Source organism: Cotesia typhae, unplaced genomic scaffold (assembly GCF_013202065.1).
Source record: "Cotesia typhae breed Kobodo isofemale line unplaced genomic scaffold, CoteBio_Ctyphae contig_42, whole genome shotgun sequence".
NCBI classification, from domain to species: domain Eukaryota; kingdom Metazoa; phylum Arthropoda; class Insecta; order Hymenoptera; family Braconidae; genus Cotesia; species Cotesia typhae.
Genome location: NW_027423751.1, coordinates 107,855 through 128,845, shown reverse-complemented (window position 1 = coordinate 128,845; position 20,991 = coordinate 107,855). Strand labels below are relative to the sequence as shown.

The 20,991-nt window shown below is 27.6% G+C and overlaps 1 protein-coding gene across 2 annotated transcripts; it reads left to right on the top strand.

Moving 5' to 3' along the window:
* Positions 1 to 61: 61 nt before the first annotated feature.
* Positions 62 to 9,836, top strand: Kat80 (katanin p80). 2 transcript variants are annotated; one of them, XM_074243874.1, is made up of 8 exons: positions 62 to 660; positions 1,039 to 2,008; positions 2,082 to 2,209; positions 2,379 to 2,432; positions 2,632 to 3,706; positions 4,565 to 4,639; positions 7,073 to 7,192; positions 7,912 to 9,836. In XM_074243874.1, exons 1-8 carry the CDS (start codon positions 627 to 629, stop codon positions 8,042 to 8,044), a joined length of 2,589 nt encoding a protein of 862 aa, XP_074099975.1. In that variant the 5' UTR covers positions 62 to 626; the 3' UTR covers positions 8,045 to 9,836. The 2 variants fall into 2 exon arrangements, with proteins under 2 accessions (XP_074099975.1, XP_074099976.1); XM_074243875.1 differs by lacking the exon at positions 2,379 to 2,432 and having other exon boundaries at positions 63 to 660.
* Positions 9,837 to 20,991: the final 11,155 nt, after the last annotated feature.

The window sequence follows — 20,991 nt, the reverse complement described above, 5'->3', positions numbered from 1 at the left end:
AACGACTCGACTTCGAAGTACATGCAAATAATGTGAATACCAGGTATACATACGAGCATACGAGCAGCAGGCAGCAGCGAGTATGGATGTTATAGGCATCGTATCTGTTTAGCTCCTATAACGGGGAGAAAACCAGCTTCGGGAGTTATCGGCCTTAATTTTTGTTCTGTGTATAGTAAAATATTCTTGCCTCGGGTCTGATGGTATTGTGATCGAGATTTTTTACAATCTCAACCTCAAGCTATTAAATAGTATCTCAAGTGATTTTAAATATAAGTTTCCTCTTAATATTTTCTCAATTCAATCAACACGTCACTTGACTTCGTGCTACCCACCAATGGGTGGATTATAAAAATAAAATGCAGCAAAGGATAATTGTATTAAATTTATAAAAATCTCAAGCGTATCTCAAGAAAGAGACTGCAGTTCATGACTTATTGTTGTTATTATGTTCTCATCCTAAATTCGCCTAAAAAAAATATTGACCATATATTGTAATTGCAAACAATTAATTATGCAGACAAACATTACTAATAAAGATAATTTTCTTATTCTTGGCTTTTACGTTGACTTTATTGTTTTCATCAAATGAATTTAGTGTACAATTGAATTATAATTCTAGTAGAATGGCTACGTCAACTAAAAAATCTTGGAAACTCCGTAAGTAAAATAGGTTCAATTAATTTCTAATTAATCTTATTTCGATTTACATAATGATTCGCGTATTTATATGCATTTACTATATGACAAAAGTTAGCAGCCACTTGATAATTTTTTAATTTTATTTAACAAATAAATCTTTTCTGAAAAACTATTTTTAAAAAATTGCATTTATAATTTTAAAAAATTTTTAAATGTCAATTTTTTTTTCTCATTTATTTTTACCATAATTTATTTTTTAAAAAATTCTAAAAATTATTAAATATCTGCTAAATTAATTCTCATTATGTCTACATATATATATTTATGCAAACATACAACTGTAAATTTTTTATCTACTTTATTTTTACTATACTAATAATAATTATTATTTTACAGAAGATTTTACTGCTCATACTTCGAATGTTAATTGTCTTGCACTAGGTCACAAATCGGGAAGAGTTTTAGTGACTGGCGGAGATGATAAAAAAGTTAATTTGTGGGCAGTAGGAAAACAAAATTGTATAATGAGCCTAAGTGGGCATACTACTCCTATCGAATGTGTACGTTTTGGGCAAACTGAAGACCTAGTTTGTGCTGGTTCTCAAACTGGAGCTTTAAAAATATGGGATTTGGAACATGCGAAATTAGCTAGGACACTTACAGGACATAAAGCTGCAATAAAGTGTATGGATTTTCATCCGTACGGAGAATTATTATCATCAGGAAGTTTGGATACTGGAATTAAATTGTGGGACATCAGGAGAAAAGGTTGTATTTTTACTTACAAAGGCCATGATGAAATAGTTAATAGTTTGAAATTTAGTCCTGATGGACAATGGATCGCTAGTGCTGGAGAAGAAGGTATGGTTAAGTTATGGGACTTGAGGGCAGGACGACAGTTGAAAGAGTTTACAGAACACCGAAGAGCAGCAACAACTGTTGAATTTCATCCTCATGAATTTTTACTTGCCAGTGGAAGTTTAGATAAGACAGTTCATTTTTGGGATTTAGAATCCTTTCAATTGGTATCTTCCACAGAACCTAATTCATCAGCAATAAGATGTCTTCATTTTAGTCAAGGTGGAGAATGTTTGTTTACTGGAAGTCAAGATCTTTTGAAAATACATTGTTGGGAACCAGCACGAACATTAGATACAGTATCAACAAACTGGGGTAAAATTCAAGATATTGCTATCGCACAAACTCAGTTGATTGGTGCAAGTTTTAATGGTTCCAATGTGATGTTATTTGTTTGTGATTTAAAAAAAATAGCACCTTTCACTAATTTTTCTCAATCATCTTCACCATTTGCTCATGGAAATCCAACAAGGAGAAGTTTTACAAAAGAAAATTTTAAAAAACCTTTGTAAGTATTAATGACTATTGTATCATAATCAATTTTTTTTATCAACTATTTTTTTATTATTGTTTCCATTTAGAGTGAATGTAAAAACAACTATCGAAGAGGGACCTGATAAATTAGGATTCGAGCCTGAAGACGAAATTCGGCCTGTTGAATTACCTTCTTTAGCTAATTGCGAAGATATTTTTCAACCTCATCGTTCATGTAAGCATTGATCTTTAAAATTATAATGTTTAAATAGTATTGTTTTGTGGTCTAAAATAATTTGAGTACTAAATTTTTTTATAAACAATCTTAATATTACTAATTTTGAGCATTATATTTGAGTTATGTACTTTTTGTGAATGCGCATGATTTGCATGTTATGTTTTAGTGTCTCGGACACCTCCACCAGAGCCTGAGAGTGCTGCAAGGCCTCATGATTTTGGTAAGTAATAAATGTTTTTACGTTTTGTAAATTTAAAATCGTCTTTAACTGTGAATGCATTCTTTTAATATTACATGTTTGATATGTTCTATGTATGATTGATGTTTTATTTAGTTTTTTTATCTTTCAAGTATCTTGAGAGACTTAGTAATTTTTTTTTTTTTTTTACTGCAATGTGATATTTTATTTTGTTTTATAGATCCTACACAACCACAAATTATTCACAATCTCAGTACTTCAATGACAAATCTGAATACAACGGAAGAATTAAGTACTGTAGATAATTTAACATCTTCAAGTTCATTAGAGCCATCAACGTTATTCACAAAACCTGTGTCTGTTCGCAACAGTTCTATAAAATCATCACCACCCGTTCAAAGACACTTGATTCATTCAAGCAGTCAAGTTAAATTAAATTCACAGAGTATAAATAATAGTATTAGCAGAAATGTTAAAAATTTTGCGCAAATTCCACCTTTAAGACAAAGCATCACACCATTCACTGGAAAAAAACCTATGCCTAATAATTCAAATATTCATCAACCTATGGGGCCTCAAAGATCAAATTCTACTTTGACATCTCGAGTTGCACCGATGGCCGCAGTTGCTCCAGTTGTCGGAGGTGATGGAAAATCGAAAAGTCGTGCACCAAGTCCAGATTCTCCAAAACATTTTTTTAAACGACAAACTAGCTGTCAAGACAGTGAACATGGGTATGAAAGTGATTTTCCAGTGAAAATAAACACTAATATAAGACACAGTCCTTCAGATCCGGCTTTAAACCGACCAAATACTGGGCAAACCCGATCAAATTCAATAGCTCGAAACTTTATCAACTCTGGACCATTATCAGCTAGAAACCTATTAGCTGTTAAAAAAAATAATCGCGCTCAAGTACCTCCTAGTCCAAAAGTAGATATAAGAACATCACAACCGAGGCCTATTGAAACGATTGAGAATGATGAATTTGTGCCAATAATATCCGATAAACCAATTGGTTTAGAGATGGAAGACTTCTTACCAAATAACCTTGCAGGATTGGGAAGACTTGGGTATAGCCAGAGATTAACTGAAATATCAGAAATTGAAGTTATCAGTAGTATAACCAGAGGACATGATTCTATGATGATGGTTTTAACAAATCGTCAAAAATCTCTTCAAATTATTTATTCATTTTGGCATAATAAAGATATAAAGTCTGCCATTGATTCTGCGGTTAGAATGAATGACTTATCTGTCATTGTTGATCTTTTAGGAGCTCTGAATTTGAAACCGTAAGTTGTAAATGCATTCAATTTTATATTTACCTTAAATGGTAGTTAACTATTCATTATCTAAAATAAGTTTTAAATAATAGCGTAAAAGTTTTTTAAAACCAATAATAAAAATTCACTATTTATATAGTGTTCTATGCGCGTACAGCTTTATTGAGATCTTATAGCGAAAACTACCGGTGTGTTGACTTTAATAAATTTTTATAATAAAATAAATTAATGCTTGATGAAAAATGTAAAAAATTAGTCAATCGATAAAAGAAATACATAAAGTTGAACCGCAATGGATTTCTTGGTATAAACCACAAAAAATTACAATTCTTTTTGAAATAAAAAAAAAAAAATACAATTTGATAAACAAATGAAAATAAAAAAAAAAAAAACGCTGTGATTTGGAAAAAAAAAATCTATTTGTTAAGGGGAAATTTAATTTCAAAGTTTTCAAATATTGTACAAAAGCAAGAAGAATCGTATATTATTTCTTTTAATGAGTGAAAAAAAGGTATAAACGGCTTTTGAGAGAGTTAATTTCGTTACTAATAAACACTGTCTCTCAAGATTACAAGATTACGATGTACAGTTAAGCTGTGACGAAATATTTTTGCATAGTATAAATCAAGTAGAAATAAAAAGTTTACTTCAAGGTTCTTCTACATGGATGTTCAATTTTATCAAAAAGCTATTTTTTTAGTTCTACTATAATTTTAAAACTGAACTCTATGAAAGCAATAAGAATTTTATCATATCGCATAATGAAAGATAAATTCAGTTGACTCATAATCTTTTTTGACATAGTTTTAAATATCTAACTAACAAAAAATATCTAATAACGAATATTTTTTATTTTGTATTTTTTAGAACTGTTTGGAATTTGGATGTATGCAATTTACTACTCAGGCCAATTACTGAACTGATCCAGAGTAAATACGAAATGTAAGTTAATTATTAGTATTTCTAGATTAAAATTAGCGATTTATTTCAATATTTATCATTTACGCCCATCACCATATAAATAACTTGAAAGTTAAAAGACTATAAAAGTTTGAGCGCATCTTGCTAGTGGTTAGGTTATTATATTTTAGCCACAAACTTATTATTTTTTTTCCTTATAATGTTCTTAAAATAAAAAGAAAGTAGATGCTAAAATTACACTCTTATATTTCATGGCACAATATTAAATAAGTGTTATATAAAAAATGATTTATATTTTGAAGAGACAGTTTTCATGTGTATTATTGCTGCTATTACTATCAATAAAAGACAACTGTGTAATATAAACTCGAAAAATATTCTTATTGTTAACATTTATAATACAATAGCCATCGCATGCACGCACATGTAAATCTTCTCACGAATAAAACCAGTTGTCTTTCTACTGCAGTAAAACCTTTTCTGTTCATACTTTTGCGTATAGGAAAAGCTAATTCAATATTTTAAACCCAACGCTGCAGTTTAAATAGAGAACGTAGGGTTACTGGAAAATTAGCCAAGACAAAAAGATACAGTAGCAGATGCAAATTTTTAAATGGAGATTTTCTAACGTGTATCTATTATTGAATAGTGGATTGAAATTTTAAAGGGCTTACGAGTTGCGCACATATGTTGATACTTTTTTTTTTAATTATTATTATTATTATTATTATTATTATTATTATCAATTTTCAATAGGATTGCTCGTCACACGATAGACACCAGACACGTGCTTGTTTGTCTGTTGAAATTTATTTTATTATGTCCATGCTAGATATCAAGTGTATTAATATTTCTTTTTTTTATCGTGATAATATTTTAAATTAATATATTTAAAATAGTTGTATCGTGTTATGAAGATTATTCTATTACTTACTCTCTCATTTTCTGTTTCCTTTTCTCGCGCTTACTATCTCTTACTCACTTTTACTTATGTATATTTTTAAATACTTTACTCATTTATTGACAAAATCTGAGGAACTTTTTTTTTCTTATCTTTAAATTTCTTATTTAATGCTAGTTTGAGTTTTTATAATAATCTTAATAAAAGTTGTGATAATTATTTGACAGTAGGTTCCACAATACAATATATTAACTTCTAAAAATATTAAAAATTTTTTTTAAACAATCGCATATTCTTTTTTTTTTAAGTTTATCAAAAATGGAATAAATTTTAAAAAACTTAAAAATTACATTTTCGTATTTTATCGAATTCTTTTCTTTTTTACTAATAGAATATAAAAAAAACCGCTAATGTCTATTCTTCGATATTTAATTGCCAAAAAACCGAATAGACCTCTCTTCTAAACATAAAATTATTAACAATAACTATTACCAAGGTTTTTCACTTATTTATTATTAACATATTAGTAATTAAATATTATTAAAGTTTTTTTTTAGTTCGTGTCAAATCAAAATGATAAGAAGATAAGGAAAATTAATTTTTTTATGTTCGTGAAGATCTTGATTCAAAATTACATTAAATTTAGCTGTCAGTTGACAATTTTTTAAATTTCTTTAACAAAAAAATTTGTTCTAAAAATGATTTTTAAAACATTGCATTTTTAATTTATTAAAATTTCTACAAGTCCATTTTTTCAATCATTTTTTTTGTCATAATTGATTAAAGAAAATTAAAAAAATTGTGAAGTAACAGCTAAATTTAATGTCATTAATTTAAATTATCAAAAAATTTATTAAATTGTCCGAATTTTAGAGTTTCAATTTTTAAATTTGGATGAATTAATTTTTATATTAAGTTATCACGTAAGGATTATAGCTTGACAGTTTTGTATAGAATAGTCAAGTTTGCATAACTACATGCTTAGTTTCACGGTTCATTTGCTACACTATTTACAACGTATCGCCCGACCCCAAACTCGTGAGAAAAAAATTTCAGCCATAAATCTTCATGTATGTGTTTTACAACATATTATTTAATTGATACATCTTGTAGAACAGAGTTACAGATGCATCGATAAAATTTATAAAAAAATCATTATCTACTTTTAGTAAAGTTAATCTATTATTTTTTATATATCAAAATATATTATTTATTACTACGCTAAACAGAAATTTATTGCTGACATTTAAAATTTGTCATAGTATTTCAAGAATAAGCCTTTGAAAAACCCTTTATTGGTATACAAAATTCAAGCGAGTTAAATTAGAACATTTGCAAGCCCCCGTTATATATTACAATTGTTATGCTTCAATAAATGTTCTCTAAATCATAAGGCGTTACTATTTAGTAGGTGGTTACTGATCAAAATTATACAAATGAATAAAAATACTAAATTGTAATGAAAAAATATATTTTACAGTATCTTAAATAATACATTTTTTTCGATCACCTGGTAAATTTAGAGATTATACTAAAACTCGTTTTACTTGTAGGTATGTGACGGTTGGTTGCACGGCGTTGAAATTGATTTTGCGGAACTTTGCTCCAGTGATTAAGTCAAATGTCGAGGCGCCATTGCATACCATTGGCGTAGATGTTTCCCGAGAAGAAAGGTAATTTTTAATTAATGTTTTGTAATATATTTGGTAATTACCTTATTCTTATTAATAAGATACCTTCTTGTAATTAAGTCTAGTTTAGAGATATTTATCACGAAAAGTAAACTATTTATAAATTTTGATGTTAATCATTATTTGAAGAAACTTTATATAAAATTTAAACAAAAAATCGTTATTTTTGCTGTAAAAAAATAAATAACTTCCCGATTTTTGAAAATTTTCAATTTTCTTAGCGGGAAGTTAAAAAAAAAAAAATTAAATATTCCACGTGTAATAGGGTAATAAGGCTTTTATCGGTTTAGCTTATTTACTTGAATAATTAAACTATACTTAATGTATTTGGTATTGGAAATCAATAATCATATCAATTTTTAAATAAAATTATGATTATTGATATTAAATATCAAAGATATTTAAATTGTAATTTAACTATTTAATTATGTTGAAGTAGGCCTTATATAAATTATAATCGACCGGCCAAATAAGGCCTAACTGTAAAGTTTTTTAAAATGTTTAATTTTATTTTTCTTCGTGGTAATAGTTACCATTTTTTATTTATATTTTTTAGAAAATATCCTTAAATAATGATTAAAATCATAAATACTTTGATAAAATTAAAATATCTCTAAACTAAGTCTTATTATCCGCCGGTATCTTATATTCTTTAAATGCAAAAATAAAAAAAAAGTATGAATTTGATTTCTTTCATATAGATATCATAAATGTCTATCATGCTATGAAAAACTGGAAGCAATGAGGACTTTGATAAAGAAAAAACAAATGATCTCAGGACAAGTTGGGTCATCTTTCCGTGAAATAAATGTGCTTATGAATACGCTAGTGTGACCGAGGCGATTACAAGCCGTTGTTTCTGCGGTGCTACAAAAAACTTCCAAAAAGTGTAAGAATTGCCAATCTCATGAATTGAGACTGAAATAAAAGCCTATTGTGTACTTTAGTGCATTTGTTTGACCTCGCGGTTGCCGACTAGTCTTTCCGAGAGATGAATGAATGGAACAAAATTTAAAAAGTATATTTTTTTGTTCAAAAGTGATCTATGTTAACAGTCTATTGTTATATTATTTTTAATGCCATATTACTCATGAATATCATATAAATAAGAATAGACCTTTAAATATATATAATTAAATTTAGAGTAATTAGATACAGCCCGATTAATAAAAACTTATGCTAATAGTTGTTCTTTGTATCTTAAACGTTGTAGTACTATCGATCAATAATGTGCGGAATCATGAATACTTGAAAACATTAAAAACAGAGCAGATCGAAATGGATGTACTTCGATCTGGTGTGTGATTCCAATTAAGTTTATTACACTCTTGCTGATGTTAAAACATTCAGTTTTTACTCTATATATAATATTAATATTATTTCTATTATTGAAACTTTAATATTATTACAGTTAGTTCAACAAAAAGGAAAAAATTTTTTCAAATATATTAAAATAAAAATATAACTTTTATTCTCGTAATAGTAGATCTTGTGAATTAATAAATTAAACCATCTATATATTGATAATAGTGGCATAAAACATAATTTTAATGAATTTCGCAATAAATTTTTAAAAATTCTGACGTACCTTGACAATCACGATGCAAAATTGTGTTTGTTTATTTATTCATTAAAGTTAATCTAGAAAAATTGGAAATCAATTTTTTAAATGATGAAAAAAAGTACCAGTCACTTTTATGTTTAAAATTGTGTAGTTGTTTCTTTTAAATATTTTTGTATTTCTAAAAAAATTGATTGTAATTTTTCCAATGATTTGATTTTATATATTTATATATGTGTACTAAAAAAATATGTAAATTAGCAAAGTGGATAAATATTGGCCTGCAAAGTTTTAGGACTTGAGTTAAAGTCTAAAAACAACTTTCATTGTTTATGCGAACATAAATTTATGGTATTATAATAAATGATAACTTTTATAACGATCTAATTATTTTTAAACACTAATTTCGTTATATTTTAAAAGAAAAACATAAATTATAGATAATTTTTAAATATTAAAGTACTCTAATAATATTAATTAATAAGATTGTTTCATGGTTAACTCTTTGAATCCGTCCAAAAATTGAATAATTTTATATATAAGTGAGAGAAAAATAAACACATAGCATGTACTTAAAAAGTGTATTTAATATTGCTAAAAACTATACTCAACTAAAATTAATTACTGGAAAAAAAAATCTTATTTGATGTAATGTTTTTTTTTCTTATTTTAATAAATTCATTATTGCATACGATGTTTTATAACATGGTCATTGAGACTGTAAATTATGTCTTCTCAGATTATAGCTGTCAAGACAAATTGATGAAAAACCAACCCATGGAATATAAAAGAAATGTAAAAAAATATGTAACTTTTTCAAAATAATTATAAGTTTAATTCAAATATTGTATATAATTGTAAAGAAAAAAAAATGAATAACTTTTTGATATTAATTTCTTTTAATTATGAATTTTAAAATTGTTTTTATTGTAGTTGAAATCATTTTTTAAAAAAATGATTTATTCGAAAAAATTAATCATGTAAAAATGTAGTAAATTAAGTATAGTTGTTGATAATATGAACTTAAAACAAATACATTAATTTCTTATAGTGAATAAATAAAAATGTTCTATTATTTTTTACAAATCCTTAAAGCTGAAATATTGATTTTTTAGATAAAACTTAAGTGAAATCATGTAAGCATTAGAAGTGATGCCTAATACTTTTTTTTGCTAGTCATCCATCAATATTTTTTTCATTCATGTACATAAAAAAAAAGTAATGATAACATAAAATGCTAGATATCACTATTTTCTTTAACTTTAACTCGGGATGAAAATAAAAAAATGAGAAGGGGTGATAAATACAGAATATAAATTTTAGTCAATCTATGATCATGTTGCGATAAATTATGAAAAAGGTTTGAATGTTGTATTTAATCCGTGAAATATTACAAGAATAATGTAAAATTCAGGCATACGCGTGCCGACTGTTTACCCACGCGATTTTGAATTCATGGTATTATATTCTTAACGTGAAGCAGAGAGAAGGGTACGAGAACCCTTCGTTTATTTCATTGAGCGAAACGGTTTCTCGCTTCTATATTACTAACAAAGTATCATATTATACACATTTTAAAGTTCAAGTATTTTAATGATAGGTATTATGTTGTGTTCATTATAAGAACATCAATCATCCATGCATGTCTTCCCGTTATAAAATAATTGTATCTTGAAACTATCAAGTATGTAATAAGCAAAGAGTTGAGTGTGATTTATTATTCAAAATACTTCAGATCGATTAGTCTATTATCCGGCTTAACTTATTATTAGATTTCATAGAAATCTAACTAATTGAATTGGTCCTCATGACGGAACTTATGAAAAATTTTGTTATATTTCGACTCAGTTCGTCAAGCGGATTCTAGAAAATGCATATAGTTCAAAAGTTTATATATATTTATATATAACTTCAATTTCATTTTTTATTTAGCTTGATACGACCATTTATCGCGGAGATATCCGAAATTAGACAAAAAAGGACGCTTACGCCTTTAACCGTCAACATCTCTGCAACCAATAATCGTACAGTGAAAAAAAAAGGATAGTTTTGGAAACTGGAAAAAATTCCTAATAAAATCGCATAAAAAAAATCCAGAAAAAAAAATCTTATCGATGTACGATACCGGTTTGAAAAAAGTGACTTTTTCCCTTATTTTGGTTAATCGATTGTATCGTAATAAACATCGACGGGGAAGCTAGATATTACAGGAATTTTTACACCTCAATGTACCCCTGAAAACCCTGTAAATTTTTAGATCGATTCATTGAGCAGTTTCTCCGCCCCGAGTATCCAAAATTTCAAAAAAATTAAAGGAATAAGATTTTATCAATTATTGTGGCGTAATCTTCAGAAAAATGAAAAATTGATTTTTTTTCATACCTCGGTCGAAAGTACGTACTTTCCTCTCTAATGGCAGGAAAGATAGTTTAACATTAACTCCCTGTGAGAAGTACACGCGCGCCTTCTGTAACGGCGGGAGGAAAGAATTTCTCATGCGTAATTACACTTGTAACTAGGGACTGTTTATTCCGTCACTATAGCAAATTCTTAACCGCTGTAATTTCTATTGCTACCTCTAACCTTAAAAATATTTATCAATGTTGTTTTGTCATCTGTTAAATAAGAAAAATTTCTGAAAATAATGTTCCTACCAGTAAACTATCATCAGAATACTCATCTAAAAATTTTTATTTGAATAATCAAGTTATGAATTATCAAAACTGTATACTCAGTGGAAATATAATTTTTAACTGCTCCAATATCAAGTTTGAAAACTGTGGATTTTATGGAAGGATTATTAATAATTGCGATCATTCAAGAGAAAATTGAAACGATTAAAAAAAATGCAATAAGAGTTTTTCGCTTATAATATGTTTTGTTTGATGAATTTTATAATAACTAATATAGTTTGTTAAACTAATGAAAATAAATACATCTTTGAAAAAATGAAATTAATTTATTTTTAAAAAATATGACCAGACTTGACTCTTCGAATGTATTTGATGCCTGCCCCCACGACCAGCAGCACTCGCTTCGCTCGTGCCGCAAATATCGGGGCAGGCATAAAGACATACTTATCTGCACCTGAATTTAAAAAAAGGAAAATTGATAACGTACTTTCGACCGACTATGAAGAAAAATCGTATACACTACACAGGCCAAAAGTTGAAATCTCGGTCCTGCGCGTCATGGTGCCCTCGGCTTCGCCTCGGGCATCATGACGCGCAAGGCCGACAATTCAACTTTCGGCCCTAGTAGTGTAATATACTATTTTTTTCGTTTCACTCTCAATTTTGCATCGGCTCATCAGTAAATTTGAATGAAAAAAGAAAAGCTTTTACGAAAAAAAATTTTTTTTTTCAATTTTCGAATTTTTTTTTTGACGTTTTTGTGATTAACGGTGTCAAAAGCTTTAGCAAGATCTTAGAAAGCTAGTACAGTAGGTTTTTTCGAGTCAATATTGTCATAAATGTAATTAGAAGTTAAAGCAAGGGCATCACTAGAACCCCTACCCTTCATAAAACTTAATTAATTGTCCGATATTAAATGATTGCTAGTACAGAAATCATTCAATCTAATGTGAATTATTTTTGCAAAAACTTTGGCAAGATTAGAACTCAGCGAGATAAATAATGGAGTTATATCAGCTTTTTTTTTTTAATGAATCTAGCCATATTGCCAAACTTATACATTTATCGAAAATATTTGCTAGTCGGAGAGAAATTTCGCTGACTAAAATCTTTAAGATTTTGCTACTGATACTATCAACGCCACCAGATTTGTCTTTCAAGTTTAATATAGTTTTCTTTATTTCAAATGAGTCAGTGGGCAATAAAAAGAAACTTTTGCTGTTATGTTTAATAAATTTATCAGCATCAATTGGTTTATTTCTAATCTTATTAGCTAACTCTACTCCAACATTACTAAAAAATTCAACTAAATTATCAGCAATACTCTTACTATCATCAATTATCCTCTCATTACAAATAATATTATCAATATTATTGGACATTTTTATATTTTTACCTAGCTTACTATTTACAAATTACCACATTTTTTTACTATCGTTAATGTATTTATCAACCCTGTTCCTTTCATATTTAGCTTTTGCTATTTTAATGAGTCTATTTTAAATTTTGCAGCAAGTGTTATGTTCACTTTTTAAAATCATGTTATTTTTATCTAATTTCCAGACATTATATTAAGTCTCTTTGATTTTATGAAAGAGGTCATAAAAAAAAAAAGTGTTATTCCAACATAACTTTAAAGTTTCACGTTAGATTGTTGAGTAAGTGATAAATAATCTTTTTAAGCTCTCAAAAGGCTACGTAGAATGCCGTGAATCTCATCAAAATCGGTTGATTTGTTCGTGAAAAATCGTTGTTGAAAAAATTCTAAAAAATGATTTTTTTAATTTCCTGCTGAGAAAATTGAAAATTTTCAAAAGTTGGTAAGTTATCGAAGAGCTCAAAAACGTAATAAATGAGATTTTGAGCGCTTAAGTATGGAATTAGCGAGAAGTTGCAGGGATGGCCTTTAGGGTCAACCGTTTTCCTAATTTTTTTTTATAATTTATTTTGTAAAATTTTGAATTTTTTGTATGATTTAAATTAAAAAGTTTAGTATGACCTGTACTTGTAAAATTTTAACATTTGATCTTATTTCCGTTAACTTCAATTGGAAAATATATATCATAAATCTAAACATTAAGCATAAAAACTAGTTGAACGTACATCAGTCGATTATTATATAATATTTCAATTATCAAGGAACTAAATACACTTGAATTTTTTTGTAACAAAGATAAGTTAAGAGATTGCCACCTTGAGCGATAAAAATGCTGTTTTCTCACAAGATGTGAGAACAAAGGTACTGGTAGTCAAGCCGAAAAATGATGACAATACAGCTAAAAAGAGATTTTCGTTGAGATATAAAAAGATTGAACAGAAGCCTACTGTATAAGCGGATTATCCTTGAGTATTGACATTGATACACACGACTCTTCGTCTGCTTCTAAGAATTAGGATCACTATGATGGAAATCCAATGAAATAAACATTCTTCTTTAATTAATGTTTAAAGAAAAAAACTTGTTTAAGTTTTTTTTTCTAACTTGCATAAATAAGCTTCTTTTTTACAATAACTGCTAGAAATAAGACTAATGTTATCAGTTTTTGCTCATACAGTGCAACATAGCTCTGATAGGTTAGTAAGTTTTCAATACAACGCGTTAAACCAGTTTTTTTGGACAAATCAATCAAATTTTTTCAACTATCCATGATAATTAAAATTCATTTTTTGTATAACTACTCGCAGGCCTGACAGACGTTGTCCTGTACACACGTCTTAAATTTAAAAATTTTAAACTTATTCGAATAAGCTGCATCAGTTTGGATCGTTTTGATGAAAATTATTAACAACAATAACACTTGAATAAATTTTTCTGAATCTGATCGCAGTGCCTACTATTGGGTTACACTGAAACTTGAATAAAATATTTTGGAATATTCGATACAGCTAACTCTTTGAGCTCGGAGAGCTCGAAATAACATAAATTATATTTTTGAGTAATTTAAATAAAAAGCGCTTAGATATGGAATTAGCGGGAAGTTGCTGGGATGGCCTTTAGGGTCAACCGTTTTCCTAATTTTTTTATTTTATTACTTTAGTAAACTTAAATTCTTGCTATTATTTTTTTGAGAATTAAAATGTTAATTTTCAACATATTTCTTTTATAATTCCATTTAAGTCCTTTATTATATTTCGGAATTAACGTGAATCATAATTTTTAAATTTATTGATTTTTTTGTTGAACGAAATTCTGTATTAAGATTTGTTATTTTTGTAAAAAATCGAAAGTTAAGAGCGGTTCTAGCTATAGCCGGTTCATGAATTTTTCCTAAATGAAGAAAGTTTTTAGAAAATACGCTCTGCTACTTGATAGATTATTTATTCACATATTTTCTAGCAGAGCGTTTATTTATTCGGATTTTTCAATCTGTTCAAGAAAAATTCATGAATCTGCAATAGCTTTATTGTTGTGAGTGCAATAAAGGTAGTGCAGTGTCTTTCGATGAACGTAAGAAGAGAAAACGACGGGAACCATTCTTAAGATAAGAAATCTACTTCTACTTAGGTTGTCGAATGGCACTCTTTAAGATACTAGAATACGTCGCGCGCGCAAGCGCGCGTCTGATTGTTAATATGGAATTTTAGATATATTTTCATGCTTATGATATATTTGACTAATCAAGTTACGAATAGTTTGCTTACAGGATATGTTTTCATATTTTTCATCTGAACTAGAAATGAATTTGCGCACTCAAGCGCGCGCCTGACTGCGCACTTTGCATTTGTTTTTATGCTTATGATATATTTGACCAATCACGTTACGAGTAAATTGGCTTTACATATATTTCATCTTAATTTTATATTAGGATTATAAGAGGGGATTAAACTAGATCATCATACATTAAGCGAAATAAAATGACACACGAGTTTTCGATTTAAATACACGCTTTCACATTTGAAGGCCTATTCGACCTCCAGAATGTTATTATCTTAAATTACTTGAAACTTGCATCATTGGTGAAACAAATGCAATAGTAAAATTTCATCAAATACTTATAGATAAGTAGGTTATTTGAAGTCGAGCAAAATAAAATAACATGAAATTTAAAGCTTTCTTCGTGGGCTTTTAGTGCAAGTTACAAAAATTTGATGTTATCGCATTCTTTCTTAAGCTAAATTAGTGGATTTCCTCTATTTGGAAGTGAATATTTACTATTTTGAATGTCCAAAGTATACCGCGGTATACCTTGCAGAAAACAAACAGTGGATATCCACTAATTCAACTTTAGAGAGTTCAGAAGTTATTTCAAGAAAAATTTATAAAAATTTTATTTTTTATATTTTTTGAAAATTTTCAATCACTTTCATTTTTAAACTAATCCGCTAATTTAGCTATCTTCGAACTTGACCACGAGGATTGTCCAAAAAATAAATATATTGAGTTTTATTAAGATCCTTTGAGAATTGGCTAAATAGACGCTAACGTCAGGACAAGTCGCGTTGTTTCGTAGATGCATATATAAACTCTTAAACTACAAGTATTTTCTGAATCAGCTTTACGAAATGAATCGATAAATGCAACAGTTAGACTTCTATGAAATCTACTAAAAGGTAAATTATTGTTATTGAAAACCAACTTAAGATGGTGATTTTAACAGCTTAAATAAGTCATTTGTCTCTTACCGATTTTTTCGACGAATTCCAAGTTATTTTCATATTCATAAACGGATATATGTAATATATATGGTGAAAATAAATTTGATCCCCTTTTATATGAAATATTTTTAACTAACTATTACAGACTTTAAATTAAAATAATAATATTATTTATACTATAAGCTATACGTGTTTAAAAATAATCTTATTAATCCGAAACATCAGAATTTTAAATTGCTCCTCAACAGACATGTATTCTGAATATGTATTATTGGTTGAAAAGAAATATTTTCATAAAGCAACGAACAATCTCTCAATCTGATTGGCTAATTACGTACGTAGGGAGCAGGGAAAATATATGACGTCATGGGGCGGGTTGCGAACATTGCGATTGGCTGAAACAGGGGTTAGCAGCCCTTTTTGTTACGCGCTAACGCGCAGAGTGGGTTTGTGAGCATTCACCCCTCGTCATCGACCGTTTTATTTCAAACGTTTTGCGAGGTATGTATCGTGTTACGGGGAATGAAAAGAAGGGAATTTTAAGGGGCGGTAACATATGATGATGGAAAAAAACAGCTCAGAATTCGGAAGAGTAAATTTAAGAGACACAAAAAAGAGGGATCTGTTAAAATATTTTGATAATATAAAATAAGTATTATTATTTTTGTTTTGTTGATACTGATGGAATGGAAACAAAGCAAACAATAAAAAGTTCTTGATTTAATATAAGGAAGAAGTTAATTTGAAGAGATCACGCAAACACCAGATGGACTTCGCAAGACTTTTCAAAATTGTCGGAGTGTCTATTTCAACTTGAAATGTATACAAGATATATAATTTTAAATAAATGTGCAGCTGGTCGTTTTTTGTCCATAGTACAAAAAAATTAATTAATTTCTGAAAGAACTATAGTATGGAAAATAAATCGTAGTGAGAACAAGTGTACTTTAATTTACCACGCGTTAGAAATCTCCATTGAAGTTTTAATACTTGATTACATTCTGTGCTATATTGTACAATTGCCATTCTTACTACAATTAATTTTTCATTAGATTTTTTTAGATTTCTAATATATAAAGTTTTAAATAAAAAATTTTAAATTAATATGTGCCAAGTTTCATTATAATAAGAAGAAGAAATTAACTTGAATAAAGACAAGAATTCTTGGACCAAGAAAATAATTTTGAAGAGTTTTATTGTCTTGAATCAAGACAAAAAATTTTTGAATTAAGTAAAATTTACTTAAATCAAAAAAAATTTCTTAGTTTAAGAATTTTTATACTCAAATCAAGAATAAGATGAAGTTCTTCAAAATTATTTACTTGATTCAAGTAAATTTTTTTTTCTGTGTAGGCTCTATTCTGACAACAAGCGGTTTAAACTTTTTTTTTGGTTTAATATTTTCTGAGTGATCTTCATATTTCTCCTACATCTATACTATTTTGAAATTAGCCGAGCAATATTGCCCATTTTTAGTAGATTTCACAGAAATCAAACTATTGCATTCGTCCTCATGACGGAACTTTTGAAAAATTTTACACATTCTTAGGATGATTTTTGAGGTTAAGTTCTAAAATGAGCCAAATTTGTCGATTAGTTCAAAAATGAGAGCAATTCAAAAATTTTCAAAAATCGTAAAAATTTTCACTTTCCCCGTATTTCCGTGCAATAACAATTAAATGCGAAATCATATTAAATTTCTGTAAATTGCATGTGAAAGCTTATTTCCCTGATTAAAAAATCTAATCTCAAGAATTTATTCTCTTGGCTCAAGAAAATCATTTTCTTCAAAATGGTATTCTTGCTTCAAGATTTCGGCTCTTGAGCCCAGTTAATTTTTTTATCAGTTTATATAGATATACAATTAACATGAAGGTAATCATTTTGAAATCATCTTTCTGAATCTGGGTTAATAAGCTTTAATTTGCATACTTATTTATCTTTACAAATTTAATAGTTTAGAAATTATAGAAATTCAAAAATTTTTTAAAATCGCAAAAATTTTCTCTTTTACCATATTTCCGTGCAATAACAATTGAACGCAATATCCTATCAAATTTCTGTAAATTGCATCTGATAGCTGGTTAAATAAACTTTAATTTACATACCTCACCATCAGTCTAGGCCAATAATTACCTACTTTTTCAGACAGATTTAATGAAATTTTACTTTTGCATTCGTTTTGATGTCATTGTTTGATTCCAACAGAAGTTTTATATAATTATTGATATTATTTGATAAAAAATATCTTTTTTTTTATTCGAGAAACTTACCTTCATTTCGGCTGTCGAATGATCTTTTTTAAATTATTCAAGGTTAATATCTGCAGAATTAGCGTATCGAAATTTAATCAAGATATAAGACAAATTGTATAAGTGCGATTTATTTGCACAGAAAAAAAGAAATATTTGTCGAAAATAAATCAATTTATTTAAGTCGTTTTTTTTTTTTAATATTTCCTTGTGACAACTATACAGATTTGGTACAAGTAAATATAACCGTTGACTCGAATTATTTTATTATTTGTCAGAAGTATATCATTTATTTGTAGAAAAGATGCTAAATTTTTCGAAAAGAACGACATCTTTAGTATTAAAACTCTCAACAACTGCTCTTATGACGTCACTTGAACCGAGTCAAAAGTGACCACCACTAGTATCAAGTGTTGATTATTTTGATTACAAGTGAAAGCTACAGGCTTCAGCGGTGTTATAAAAAATAGTTTATTTCCATACATTATAGTGTTTGCATAAATAATATTAATTCATAACTATTAATTAATTGAGAATTAAGAAAAGGCATACCTAACATATATGGTAAGTTGGTTAAAATATTATATTTTAGGAAAACAAATCTAAATTATTCTTAATCTATCTAATCTATAATTGACACTTTCATTGAATAGAAGAAATGGAAAATATTTCATTATTCGACTAAAAGAATAAAAAATCAATTCTTTTTTTTTTTAATTTTAAAGCCAATCATACTGAAATTAGCGGTCAGCGGTCAATTTTAAAAATTTTTTTAACAAATTAATTACAATACAAAAATGCTTCTAAAAATATTCACTTGTAATTTTTATTAATTTTCACATGTGAAACTTTTTAATCATTTTTTTTTTTTTAATAATTGCATTATTATAAAATTTGAAAATAATTTTTAATGTCTGCCAACTTCAGTGTCATTTAAAACCATTATAATTTCTGAAAATTCATCAAATAAATTTTTAAGGTTTATTATTTTCATCAACTATGATTTATTTGCCACAAATAAACCATATCTTTACCATAAATAAACTATTTATTTTAAACAATTAAATTGCTCAAATATATTATATATACCAGAAAGAAATATTTATTTGGCCGTATCCAAATATCTTATATTTTTGGCACAAATAAATCTTATTTCGATCAAATATTTCTTTTTTTCTGTGTACTTCCCTGATTCAGAAAGATGATTTGAAATTATTACCTCCATGTTAATTGTATATCTATATAGTATTCAAATCCGATGGTTTCAAATCATTTTAAATCATTTTAAACTAGATTTCTTAATCAGGGTTTATATTTAATTTACAGTTTCAGAATCTTTGGAATTATCTTTTGTATAATAGGTTAAAATGAAAGCAACATAATTACTTTTAACTTATGTTTTTCAGAAATAAGTTATCTCTTTTCATTTATAAAACAATACTTGCGGTGATTTCTATTTTTTTTATTTTTGATGGTTGCCATTTTTAAACGAATTGACTGATTTTGTTAATTTTATCTATTATTATTTATTTATAGTCCAATCTTTTAGATGAATCATAGAGTAGCATAGATCTTATCGCAAATAAGTGCTCATGTTTACCATGTGTCTTTATTATCTGCTATATAATAGATATATAATTAAGCTCATATTATTAATGCTCTAAAAAATTCCATGAATTTGTTATAAGCATGAAATTTCATAAATACTTTTTTCACTAGTATAAAATTATGCGACGAAAGTTTTATAAAACCAGAAAATTTTAAAGAATTGGAACGTTTGTTTTTATATATAAAAAATTAAATAATGATGATGATAATAATAATAATAATAGTTTAATTTTATCAAGAAAACTTTAAAAGTCATATCATGATAATAATGAAGCAGCCAATGATGAGACCTTGCGTGTGTTCCAAATGGTATAAAGTTACCGGTATCGAATTATACGGCATCTCTTAAATTGATACCTAGAGGAAAAAATTCGTTGCGGTTTAAGAGAGTCGATGAAAAAAAATAAGAATAAGGAGTAAGTATAGGAAGTTAAAAAAAAAAAAAGAAGTAAAGAAGAAATGTATTTTTTCGAGTAATGCCTGAGTAATTTGCCCACTAAAAGAATCACTCAGAAACACATGAGAACAAACTAAGAAAAAAAACGTCCTGACAACAGTTGAATTGATGAATCTGCAAACCACTTATAGTCTTTTTGTGGCTTCTCTTAGACTTTCATCGTCAAACTGACCGCAATAAAGAATATTATTTTCAACTTTAACGAAGAAAAAAAAATTTTGCGAAACTTGAATAATACATGAAATTGAAAAAAAAATTTATAGGCAAATTTTAATGACTAATTTTGTCTGTTCTATTTCAAAATTGACAAAAACTCCAATAAGTTTAAAGTTACTTTTAGAGACAAAATCCCCATTTATGGTACGTTATGTGAATCCACTAATTTATAAAAAAAAAAAAGTTAGGAAAATGGTTGACCTTAAAGGCCATCCCTGCTACTTCCCGCTTAATCCATACTTAAGCTTTCAAAATTTCACTTCTTTTGTTTTTGAGCTCTTTGAGCTCTAAAATATAATTTTTGAGTTATTTTGAGGACATACGGACATCATCGCGAAAACATTTAGGGAAGCTTCCTAGGATCTCAAAACATCGAGACCTGATGACAACTCGATTTTCGAAAAACGAAGTAAAACCAATAACTTCCCGATTTTTGAAAATTTTTAATTTTCTTCGCG